The 12,475-nt window shown below is 44.0% G+C and overlaps 1 protein-coding gene across 2 annotated transcripts in view; it reads left to right on the top strand.

The window, feature by feature from the left end:
* Nucleotides 1–12,475, top strand: part of psip1a (PC4 and SFRS1 interacting protein 1a) — a 62,322-nt gene that overhangs the window by 41,038 nt on the left and 8,809 nt on the right. For both annotated transcript variants that reach the window (XM_080188558.1, XM_080188559.1), the window contains exons 10-12: nucleotides 2,932–3,002; nucleotides 3,093–3,163; nucleotides 8,024–8,125. In XM_080188558.1, coding sequence (XP_080044684.1) covers nucleotides 2,932–3,002; nucleotides 3,093–3,163; nucleotides 8,024–8,125 — 244 coding nt within the window. The remainder of the gene's footprint in view (nucleotides 1–2,931; nucleotides 3,003–3,092; nucleotides 3,164–8,023; nucleotides 8,126–12,475) is intronic.

Genomic DNA, 12,475 nt, shown 5'->3' on the forward strand with positions numbered 1-12,475 from the left:
GGAGCCTTGGGTGTGTAGATAATCTGGATTGTGTCAATATCGAAAAGGAGGAGGTATTGGGCATCTTAAAAAGCATTAAGGTAGATAAGTCCCCAGGGCCTGATGGGCTGTACCCTCAGAATACTGAGGGAGGCGAGAGAGGGAATTGCTGGGGCCTTGACAGAAATCTTTGTATTCCCATTGGCTACAGTTGAAGCTCCAGAGGACTGGAAGATAGCCAATATTGTTCCATTGTTTAAGGGCAGCAGGGATAATCCAGGAGATTATAGACCGCTGAGTCTTATATCAGTGGTAGGGAAATTATTAAAAAAGATTCTTAGGGACAGAATTTACTCACATTTGGAAACAGATGGACTTATTAGCGATAGACAGCATGGTTTTGTGAAGGGGAGGTCATGCCTCACTAACTTAATTGAGTTTTTCGTGGAAGTGACAAAAATGCTAGATGAGGGAAAGGCATGGACTTCAGTAAAGCCTTTGGCAAGGCACTGCATGATAGACTGGTACGAAAGATGAAGTCACACGGGATCAGAGGAAAGTTGGTAAGATGAGTACAGAACTGGCTTGGCCATAGAAGACAGAGGTGTTTTTCTGAATGGAGGGCTGTGACTCGCGGTGTTCCACAGGGATCAATTCTGGGACCTTTGTTTTTTATAGTGTATATATAAATGATTTGGAAGAAAATGTAGCTCGTCTGTTTAGTAAGTTTGCAGATGACACAAAAATTGGTGGAGTTGTGGATAGCGAAGAGGATTGTCAGAAGATACAGCAAGGCATAGACCGGTTGGAGACTTGGGCGTAGAAATGGCAAATGGAGTTTAAGCCAGACAAGTGTAAGATGATGCATTTTGGAAGGTCCAATGCGTGTAGGAATTATACAGTAAATGGTAGAACCCTTAGGAGTATTGATGGGCAGAGAGATCTGGGCATTCATGTCTACCGATTGCTGAAAGCGGCATCGCAGGTGGATAAGGTAGACAAAAAAAAGCATACGGCAATCTTGCCTTCGTTGGTCGGGTCATTGAGTATAAAAATTGGCACATCATACTGCAGCTGTACAGAACCTTAGGCCTCATTTGGAATATTGTGTACAATTCTGATTGCCACACAACCAGAAGGATATGGATGCTTTGGAGAGGGTATAAAAGAGGTTTATCAGGATGTTGCCTGGTCTGGATGGTATTAGCTATGAGGAGAGGTTGGATAAACTTGGTTTGTTCTCTCTGGAACGACAGAGGTTGAAGTCCACAAGATTAAGTGGCATTGGGCAGAGTGGATAGTCGGATGCTCTTTCCTAGGGTAGAAAAATCAAGTACTAGGGGACATAGGGTTATGGTGTGTGGAGAAAAGTTTAGAGGAGATGTGCGAGGCAAGTTTTTTACACAGAGGGTGGCGAATGTCTGGAACGCATTGCCTGGGGACATGGTGGTAGTAGGTACGGTAGCAGCATTTAAGGGGCAAGTAGATGAATACATGAATATGATGGGGAATGGAAAGATACGGACTGCATGGGGCCAATTTTACCACTTTCATTCTAAGTGCTGAATCTGGACACAATTCACATCCAACTTCAAAATCTGCTTTCAGGCGCTCCCATTACCACTTAGCCAGAAAAAAAATTTGAGTCTGAATTGCACTGTGGGCGGGGCTGAAACAGTCAGAGCTCTGAACTGCGCGTGCGCAGTTAGAAAATAATTTGAAAAACATACTGCTGTCACGTTGCTCCTGGGCTGTTAAAAGCCAATAAAGCGGCTTGGGAGCAAAAAGCAGGGGCGATGGCCCCCACAGACATCACCTCACCCTCGCAACATAACTGTCCCCTTTTTCCATCCCCCCCCCCCCCAAAACAATCCCCGCTGCCCAGACCGATCTTGACCCCTTGCCCCCTTCCTCCACACCAATCGTCTGCAGAGTGGCAGTGGTCCCCCGTGCCCCTGTCCGTCCCCCTCACCCAGAGATCCACCTGGCCTCCCTTCAACCCCAACCATTGACCAATTGGGCCTCACCCCTCCCCCCACCAGAGATATATTAACCCACCTCCCTCATGTCTCTTTCCTCCCCCACCCCTCCTCCTGAAACCAGAGAACAATCATGCCTGTCTTCCCCCTACCCCAAGAATGATCATCCCCCCCCCCCGCCCAGACAACGATCTGTCTGCTTCCTCCCCCTCCCCCTAACCAGATACATCTGATCAGCCTCCCTCCTCACCCCCATCAGAGAATGATCTGCAACCCCCAACCAGACAACAATCTAGCCTCTCTCAACCTCCTGTCTTCCCCCCCATCCCCACGAGAGGTACATCTGACCTGCCTCTTCCTCGCCCTCCCACCCCAACCAGAAAATGATCGGGCCTCCCTTCTCACGCCTCACCGCCGCCGCCTCCTCCTCCTTCCCCCGCCCACTCCACTCCACTCCCGAGAATGATCTGATTTTTACCCCCCTACCACTACCACCACCACCACTGAGCTGAGTCAGAAAGCTGTTGGAAGCTCTGAACTTACCTCTTCAGAAGCTGGAGCGCCCGAACACGATGGTAAAGGGGGAAATGATGGTAACTTTGGGCAGACAGCCTATTAATTCAATTTAAATACATGCAAATACAATTAAATCCCCATTGCGCCCGTTTTGGGTACAAATCGAATCAGGGCCATTTTCGGGCCTTGCTAAAATAGGCATCTGACTGGGCGCAGATTGCCTCACGCCCAACTTTACCAAGTTTTTGCGCCCGCACAATGGTAAAATCGGGCCCCATGAGTGCATACTGTTTTAGTTTAGGCAGGCGTCACAATCGGCGCAGGCTTGGAGGGCCAAACGTTCTGCTCCTGTGTTGTACTTTGTTTTTGTTGCAGAGCTTGTTATTCTTTATTCAGGGGTGAGAGATCGCATAGATGCAGTTCAGCTGTTAAAATTCAGATTTATCCTTCCATTTAGGCAAACCAAAGAGGAAAAAGAAGGAAAAAAGGAAGAAAAACTCAATTTCAAGAAAATTGAGAAAAAAAGAGGTATGAATCTACCTGTTGGATGCACTATAATCAGAAAGATTAACTAGATTATACTTAATAAAATCTGACTTTCTTTCCCTTGGTTCACAGAAATGTCAATGGAATTGAGACTTCAAAAATTACACAGTGAAATTAAATTATCACTGAAGATTGACAAACCTGTGAGTACTCAGTAGTTTGAATGCTAAATTGAGTCAGTTCCTAACTCAAGATTATTTATGATGAAGAGAACAATCTGTAAGTTCCATTACAGAGTAATAGAACTGTGCCAATTGATTATATTACAACCCTATGAATTAGGAACACTTGGCCCCTCGTTCTGCCATTCCATAAGATCATGATTGATCTGATTGGAATTTCAACCGCTGCCTAAACTTTCACCCTTTTGTTAATCAAGAATCTATCTAGTTAAAAATATTCAAAGATTCTGCATCTACTGCCTTTTGAGGAAGAGAGTTCCAGAAACTCAAGACCCAGTGAGAGGGAATATTTGGTTTCAACTCAGTCTTAAATGAGCGGCCGCATATTTTTAAACAACAACACCTAGATCTAGATTCTCTGACAAGAGGAAACATCCTCTCTATATCCAGCCTGTTAATACCTCTCGTGACTTTAAAGATTTTGATCAAATTGCCTGAAATAATAAACTTGTCCTTTGGCAAATCCAATGATGATGAGTGATGTGTGCAGACCAGTTTTACCTTCTGAACTCCAGTGGGTGCAAACCTAACCTGTCATAAAACAAATCCATCCATTCCAGGTATTAGTCTAATAAATCTGTTTCTTATGTACTTTTATATTTCCTTAAAAAAGGAAACTAATACTGTACACAATCGTCCAAATGTGGTCTCAGGAGTGCTCTGCACTCCTGAAATATAACCTTCCTACTTTTGTGATTAATTCCCTTCAAATTATAAACATTCACATATAATTGTTACATATACATATAATTATTAACTTTCCTGATTACTTGCTGTACATGTATTTTAGCCTTTTGTGATTCATGCTCTAGGACAGTCAGATTCCTTTGCACCTGAGCACTGTACTCTCTCACCATTTAGATAATAAGCCTCTTTTTTTAATCCTTGCTCCAAAATAGTCAATTTCACATTTTTCCACAGTATACTTGATTTGCCAGATTTTTGCTCACTCACTTAACCTCTTTGTGTCCTCTTCACACTTTACGTACCCATCTATCTTTGTGCCGCCAGTAAATTTAGCAATCTTCCCTTAATCTCTTTATCCAAATCATTTATATAAATTGTAAATAGTGAAGCCCCAGCACTGATCACTATTGCTCATCACATCCTGCCAACCAGTAAAAGACCCATTCATGTCAACTCTGCTTCCTGTTAGCGAACCAATCTTTAGTCCGTGCCAACATTTGTGTTGCCGGGGGAGGTAGTGGAAGCGGATATGGTAGTGACTTTTAAGGGGCGCCTTGACAAGTACATGAATAGGATGGGAATAGAGGGATATGGTCCCCAGAAGGATAGGTGGCATTAGCTAAGTCGGGCAGCTTGATCAGTGCAGGCTTTGGAGGGCTGAAGGGCCTGTTCCTGTGCTGTAATTTTCTTTGTTCTTTGTTAAATTATTCCCTACAGCATGAACTTTTGTTTAACACAGTAATCTTTGATGTGGCACCTTATCAAATGCCTTCTGGAAATCTAAGTGCAGTATATCCGCCGATTTCCCTTTACCCACAGTACACGTGATTCCTTCAGCATACTTTCTTCAAAGAATTTGACAACAGTTTCAAGTAAATATTGAGTTCTGCAACTTACCAGGGTTGTCATCTCTTTGTGCAAAGAATGCATGACTGTCATGAAAGCCAGTGGAATCTTTTTTAACTTCTTGACTGGTGGGCATCAATGGAAATGACTTAGAATCCCTACAATACAGAAAGAGGCCATTCGGCCCATCAAGTCTGCGCTGACCACAATCCCACCCAGGCCCTACCCCCATACCCCTCTAACCTACGCATCTCAGGACACTAAGGGCAATTTTAGCATGGCCAATCAACATAACCCGCACATTTTTGGACTGCGGGAGGAAACCGGAGCACCCGGAGGAAACCCACACAGACAAGAGGAGAATGTGCAAACTCCACACAGACATTGACCCAAGCTGGGAATCGAACCCTGGTCCCTGGAGCTGTGAAGCAGCAGTGCTACCGTGCTGCCCAAAAGGCTGCCACTCAATTCTATTGGCCCTGAGAAGGTCGTCATTGACATAACTGAGTGATTAACAGGGCAGTTAAGGGTTTAATATTTTACTGTGTGACTAGAATAACTTCAAAAATTTTAAGGATGGAGAGTGAAAAGTAAATGGGTTTTGGGGGAGCCCAATGTGTGTGTTTTCTTTTCAGTTCTCCTGCAGACAATACAAAGGAATTTCTGGTATTAATCTGGACGGTTGATGCGAATTTTGAAGGATTGATGCAATTTAGAAAGTAAGCATTTAAATTGTGCATAAAACAGTGAGGATGATGCCAATTGATTGCAAATGAACGTCGGGGGGATAGCAGATAGAATTTAATATGGAGACGTGTGAGGTGCTGCTTTTTGGCAAAGGAATAGAGGGATGAAATATGGACTTAAAGGCGCATTTGGAAAGTGAGTGCAAAGCACAGAGGAATTTAAAAGTTTATAGATAGAGTTGTAGAGGTTTACAGCAGGAAACAGGCTCTTCGGCCCAACTTGTCCACGTCACCCTTATTTATTTAAAAACCCCAAGCTAATCCCAATTGCCTGCATTTGGCCCGTATCCCTCTATACCCATCGTACCCATGTAACTATCTAAATGCTTTTTAAAGGATAAAATTGTATCTGCCTCTTCTACTACCTCTGGCAGCTTGTTCCAGACACTCACCACCTCTGTGTGAAAAAATTGCCCCTCTGGACACTTTTGTATCTCTCCGTTCTCACCTTAAACCTATGCCTCCTAGTTTTAGACTCTCCTACCTTTGGGGAAAGATATTGATTATCTACCTTATCTATGCCCCTCATTATTTTATAGACCTCTATAGGGTCACCCCTCAGTCTCCAGAGAAAAATGTCTCAGTCTATTCACCCTCTCCTTATAACTCAATCCATCAGTCCCATCAAAATAGGTCTTTGAAGGTGGCAGGGCATATTGAGAGAGTGGTAAACGATATCAGATCTTGGACTTTTTAAGTAAGAGCCATTTTGTCCAAAAGCAGGGAAGTTATACAAAATCTTCATAAAGCTCTGGTTAGACTACAACTAAAGTATGGATCCAGTGGTCACCTTTAGGAAGGATGTAAAGGTTCTTGAGAGAGTGCGGAAGAGATTTACCCAACTGGTTCCAGGAATGAGGGATTTTAGATAAGAAATTGGATTCAAAAAACTAGGATTGTTCTCTTTTGATTAAGGGAGATTGAGGGAGGTTTTAGAGTTGTACAGGTTTAGATAAAGTAGATGAAGAATAGCTGATGGTACAAATACTGGGGGCCAAAGACCAGGGCACGCATATTTCAGGTTTTGGGCAAGAGAAGTGTGTTGATACGAGGAAGAACTTTTTTACACTGCAGGTGGTTACAAACTGGAATGTGATGCTTGCAAGTATGATGGAAACAGATAATTGATGATTTCAAAAGGAAATTGGATGGGCACTTAAGAAAAGTAAACCTGCAGAACCTTGGTGTCAGTACGGAGGAATGTTACTGACTGGATTGTTCTAAAAAGCTTGTGTAGATCTCAGTGGGTGAATGGTCTGTGCTGCAATGGCCCTATGTATAGTATAAATCATATTGGATTTGTTAAATCCCATTAACTACCCACCGGGGCGGCACAATGGTTAGCATTGCTGCCTCTCAACTCCAGGGACTGGTGGCTGGTTTTAAGTCGGTCTGCCTTGTGTCCAACGAGGGGCATACACGCGATGGGTCGTACTTGGGCTGCTCTTGGTTGTTCGAGATTGGCCTAGTGCTTCATGTCGTTAGTGTGTGCTTAAACTGGACCAGATACTGGGCAGCACGACAACTCAGTGACTATCACTGATTGCTGTGCAGACACATGGATTTGGGCCAGTGTCTGTGGGAGTTTGCGCATTCTCCCCGTGCTTGCGTGGGTTTTCTCCGGGTGCTCCGGTTTCCTCCCACACCCCAAAGATGTGCTGTTAGGCTGATTGGCAGTAATAAATTGTCCCTAAATTAGTTTCCCTCAATCTGGATGGCCATAAAACAATAGATAAGGGTCATGGGTGGAGGGGAGGGGACTGGTAGTGTTAAAATGGTGGCGTGGGCTCGTTGGGCCAAAGGGCCTGTTTCCCGGGCTGTTTTGTTCTTTGGACCCAGGTTCCATTCCGGCCTTGGGTGACTCTGTGTGGAGTTTGCATATTTACCCTGTGTCCGTGTGGGTTTCCTCTCGGTGCTCCGGTTTCATCCCACAGTCCAGAGATGTGTGGATTAGGTTGCTTGGCCATGCTGAGTTGACCCCTAGTGTCAGGTGAATTTGTGGGGTTATGGGGATAGCACTTGGGTGGGATTATTATCCATGCAGATGGGCTGAATGGTCTCTTTCTGCGCTGTAGGGATTCTATGAATATCAATTCTTGCTAGTAAAGCACGTGTTAATGCTTTGATCTCCACGGGAATTGAGAATGCAAATTATGGCAGTGTGATCAATTGATGTTTCAACATTATATGTTCTGCCTTCAAAAATATGAAGTACTTTAAAGTAAACGATTTTGCTCCAGTTCATTGTATTTCACTTTATGCGGTTTCATAAACGTGACATGATGTTGGCAACTAAAGTTGTGAAACTGCACTGCAGATGGTACAACAACACATTGCTACTGACATGCTGGCATAAAAGGATTAGGATTTCATCTAATTACAATGTCATTCCAATATTACAAATTGTACTGTTCAACTTTTTAAAGATTTCATGTTTAAACCAAATGACATATCTAACTTTTGTTTTTAAATGTTGCATTTAGGAATTCTGTATTGTATTTTCTGCAATTAAAAGAAATGATACAATGCTTTGTTCCTTTAGGATGTGAAGAAATGTATTGAGGCCTTAGATGAACTTGCTGCGCTTCAGGTTACTCCACAGCACCTGCAGAAGCACAGTGAACTGATTGCTACACTTAAGAAGGTTGGATGTGTTTAGAAATTGGAGTGTTTGTTATTCATGGACTCTATTTTACTCTGCTCTTGTGCCTGTCTTTTCCCATTTGCTCCTCTTCTGAGAAGGTGGACACTGAATGTTAATGGATTAGTTGACTCTGGAATACTTACCAGATATCTGCTTGTGCACTTTTCAGTAGTACACTGAAGTCCATTAATAGTTTTCTCTAGAGCCTCACAATTTCTCTCCCTGAGTTCCATAACTACCTCCTCATTTTCATGAATGAAGACAGATGTGAAATATTTATTTAACACCCTGCCAATCTATCTATCCAAGCGTAGATTTCACCCATAGTCTTCAATGGGCCCTATTTTCCCCTGGTTATCCTCTTCCCATTGATACAACTCTAGAATATCTTCAGATTTTCCCCACTTTTACCAGCTAGAGCTTTCTCTTTGCTCTCCTAATTGATTTCTTAAGCTCCATCCTGCACTTTCTGTACTCCACTAATGCCTCCACAGACTTACTCCCCTTATACTTGTTAAAAGTCCCTTTTCCTTCTCATTGTGTCCTGAATGTTAGGTTTGTTACACCTTCCTATTACCCTAGAGGGAACATGTTGGGCCTGTACCCTCTCCATTTCATCATTGAACCCCCCCCCTTTCCCAAGTAACTCATCCTGGTCTACCTTGGCCAGAGCCTGCCTGCCTTTGTTAAAATCTACTCTTCCCCAGTCTAAAATCTTTTTCTGCAACTCGTCAATATGTCTTTTTTCAATTCTCCATTTGTAGATCTAATATGAATCATCTCTTGGACTTTTTACACATTGTTGCAATTTAAGATCATTAATAAAGTAGTATCAATATATCCATTTAACATTGCCAGTTTCACTTCAATATTGTTTGCTACAGATTTCCTTCTCTATGGCCTGCCAGCTCACATGACCTTTCCCACAGTACATCCACCCACGTCCCAAGGCCCCTCACTCCCAGCCGTTTCTCCTGATGTTGCTTCTTTCTGGCCTTGCCTCATAGAATCCCTACAGTGCAGAAGGAGGCCATTCAGACCATTAAGTCTGACAGAGCATCATGCTCTATCCCCATAACCACATGTATTTACCCTGCTAATCCCCTAACCTACATATCTTGTGACACTAAGGGGCAATTTAGCATGGCCAGTTCACCTAACCTGCGCACCTTTTGACTGTGGAAGGAAAACGGAGCACCCAGAGGAATCCCACTCAGAAAGGTGGAGAATGTGCAAACTCCACACAGTCACTCAAAGCTGGAATCAGACCAGGGTTCTTGGTACTGTGAGACAGAGTGCTAACCACTGAGGCTCCCACCCTTTGTTCTTACCTTAATTTCCAGAGTTTGTTTTCAGTTGCTCATTTTCTGGCTCTTGGCTGATGGTTCCTCCTCTGAACTTAAAGCTGAAGGGTTCAATCTTAATATTGTATTGTGTATCCTTCCTATTTTGTGATTGTATTTTAGTTTACAAGTTATTTCAACTAGAAATGCAAAGTGCTGTATGTTTAGAGTACAGTATTTTAACTTGTACATTGTGTTTTCTGGGTGAGAAATGTCCAGAGGGATCCAACTCTGGCTTTAACAATGTTTCCTATGGCTGTCTATAATTTTCAGGAACACAACCCAAATGAAAACTCCCTGTACTGAGTTAGAAAGAAGTCTTTTTACAGTTTGTAGGAACAGGTACAATGAACAAAGTGACTCCCTCTGATTCCATTCAAGTATAGTAAGAAGTCTCACAACACCAGGTTAAAGTCCAACAGGTTTATTTGGTAGCAAAAGCCACTAGCTTTTGGAGCACTGCTCTTTCGTCAGGTAAGTGGGAGTTCTGTTCACAGAAGGGGCATATAAAGACACAAACTCAATTTACAAAATAATGAGTTGAAATGTGAGTCTTTACGGGTAATCAAGTCTTAAAGGTACGGACAGTGTGAGTGGAGAGAGGGTTAAGTACAGGTTAAAGAGATGTGTATTCTCTCCAGCCAGAAAGTTCGTGAGATTTTGCAAACCCAGGCAAGTCATGGGGGTTACAGATAGTGTGACATGCACCCAAGATCTCAGTTGAGGCCATCTGCATGTGTGTGGAACTTGGCTATTAGTCTCTGCTCAGTGACTCTGCGCTGTCATATGTTGTGAAGGACGTCTTGGGGAACACTTACCCGAAGATCAGAGGCCAAATGCCCATGTCCGCTGAAGTGTTCCCCAACAGGAAGAGAACACTTTTGCCAGATGATTGTCAAGCAGTGTTCATTCGTCCTTTGTCGTAGCATCTGTGTGGTCTCCCCAATGCAGGAAGTTTCACAACACCACGTTAAAGTCCAACCAGTTTATTTGATAGTAAACACACAAGCTTTTGGAAATGCTGTTCCTTCGTCAGGTGTGTGAAAAGTTCTGATCAGAGAAGGGCATACAAAGACACACACAGTTTACAGAATACTGATTGATTAGAATGCGAGTCATTACAGCTAACCAGCTAGTCAAGTCTTAAAGGTGCAGACAATGTGAGTGGAGATAGCATTAAGCATAGGTTAAAGAGATATGTATTGTCTCCAGACAGGACAGTAAGTGAGATGTTGCAAGTTCGAGCAAGTCATTGGGGTAACAGATAGTCTAACATAAACCCAAGATCCCGGTTGAGCCCGTCCTCATGTGCAGAATTTGGCTGTCAGTTTCTGCTCAGCGACTCTGCGCTGTCGTGTGTCATGAAGGCCGCCTTGGAGAATGTTTACCCAAAGATCAGAGGCTGAAAGCCCATGACTACTGAAGTGTTCGCCAAGAGGAAGGGAACAGTCTTGCCTGGTGATTGTCGAGTGGTGTTCATTCATCCGTTGTTGTAGCGTCTTCATGGCCTCCGCAATGTACCATGCTTCGGGACATCTTTTCTTGCAGCGTATTAGGTAGACAACATTGGCCGAGTTGCAAAAGTGTGTGCCGTGTACCTGGTGGATGGTGTTCTCACGTGAGATGATGGCATCCGTGTTGATGATGTCTTGCAGAGGTTGCTGAGGCAGGATGTGTGGTGTCGTGGTCACTGTTCTCCTGAAGGCTGGGTAGCTTGCTGTGGACAGTGATCTGTTTGATGTTGTGCGGTTGTTTGAAGGCAAGAAGTGGGGGTATGGGGTTGGCCTTGGTGAGATGTTCATCTTCATCAATGACATGCTGAAGGCTTCAGAAAAAGTGTTGTATCTTTTCTGCTCTGGGGAAGTACTGAACAAAGAATGTTCTATGTCCACCGTGTCCCGTGTGTGTCTTCTGAGGGGGTCAGTGTTATTGTTCATTGTGGCACGTTGAAACTGTCGATTGATGAGTCGAGCGCCGTATCCTGTTCTTATGGGGACATCTTTCAGCGTCTGGAGGTGTCTGATCTTCCTCATCTGAGCAGATCCTGTGTATACAGAGGGCTTGTCCGTAGGGGATGGCTTCTTTAACGTGTTTAGGGTGGAAGCTGGAGAAGTGGAGCATCATGAGGTTAACTGTGGGCTTGCGGTACAGTGAGATGCTGAGGTGACCGTCCTTAATGCAGATGCATGTGTCCAAGAATGTGACCAATTCCAGAGAGTATTCTATGGTGAGTCTGATGGTGGATGGAACTTATTAATGTCATCATATAGTTGTTTCAGTGATTGTTCACCATGAGTCCAAAGCAGGAAAATGTTATTGATGCTATACACTAGATACATTGGGTGAAGGTCCTGTGTGGTGAAGAGGTCTTGTTCTAACCTGTGAATGAAGCGGACATATTGAGGTGCGAATTTGGTCCCCATGGATGTTCCGTGCATTTGGATGAAGAACTGGTTGTTGAAGGTGAAGACATTGTGGTCCAGGGTGAAGCGGATGAGTTGTAAAATTGCAACTGGAGATTGACAGTTTGCAGCAATGCCATCGTTGTGGGGGATGCTGATGTAGAGTACTGAGACATTCATTGGGACGAGGAGTGCGTCTGGTTCAACTGCTCCATGCGTGCTGAGTTTCTGTAGGAAGTCCGTAATGTCGCAACAAAAGCTGGGGGTTCTTTGTACAGTGGGTTTCAGGATGCCCTCGGTGTAGCCACAGAGGTTCTTGCACAGTGTCCCATTGTCCGAAACGATTGGACGGCGGTCGCGGGCATTTGGCCTCTGATCTTCAGGTAAGCGTTCTCCGAGGCAGCCTTCATGACACACGACAGCGCAATCACTGAGCAGAGATTGATAGCCAAGTTCAGCACACATGAGGGTGGCCTCAACCAAGATCTTGGATTCATGTCACACTATCTAACCCCCACGATTTGCCTGGGCTTGCAGAATCTCACTAACTGTCCTGGCTGGAGACAATACACATCTCTAACCTATGCTTAACCATCCCTCCACTC

This window comes from Carcharhinus amblyrhynchos, chromosome 5 (genome assembly GCF_965287045.1).
Source record: "Carcharhinus amblyrhynchos chromosome 5, sCarAmb.v2.hapA, whole genome shotgun sequence".
Lineage (NCBI taxonomy): Eukaryota > Metazoa > Chordata > Chondrichthyes > Carcharhiniformes > Carcharhinidae > Carcharhinus > Carcharhinus amblyrhynchos.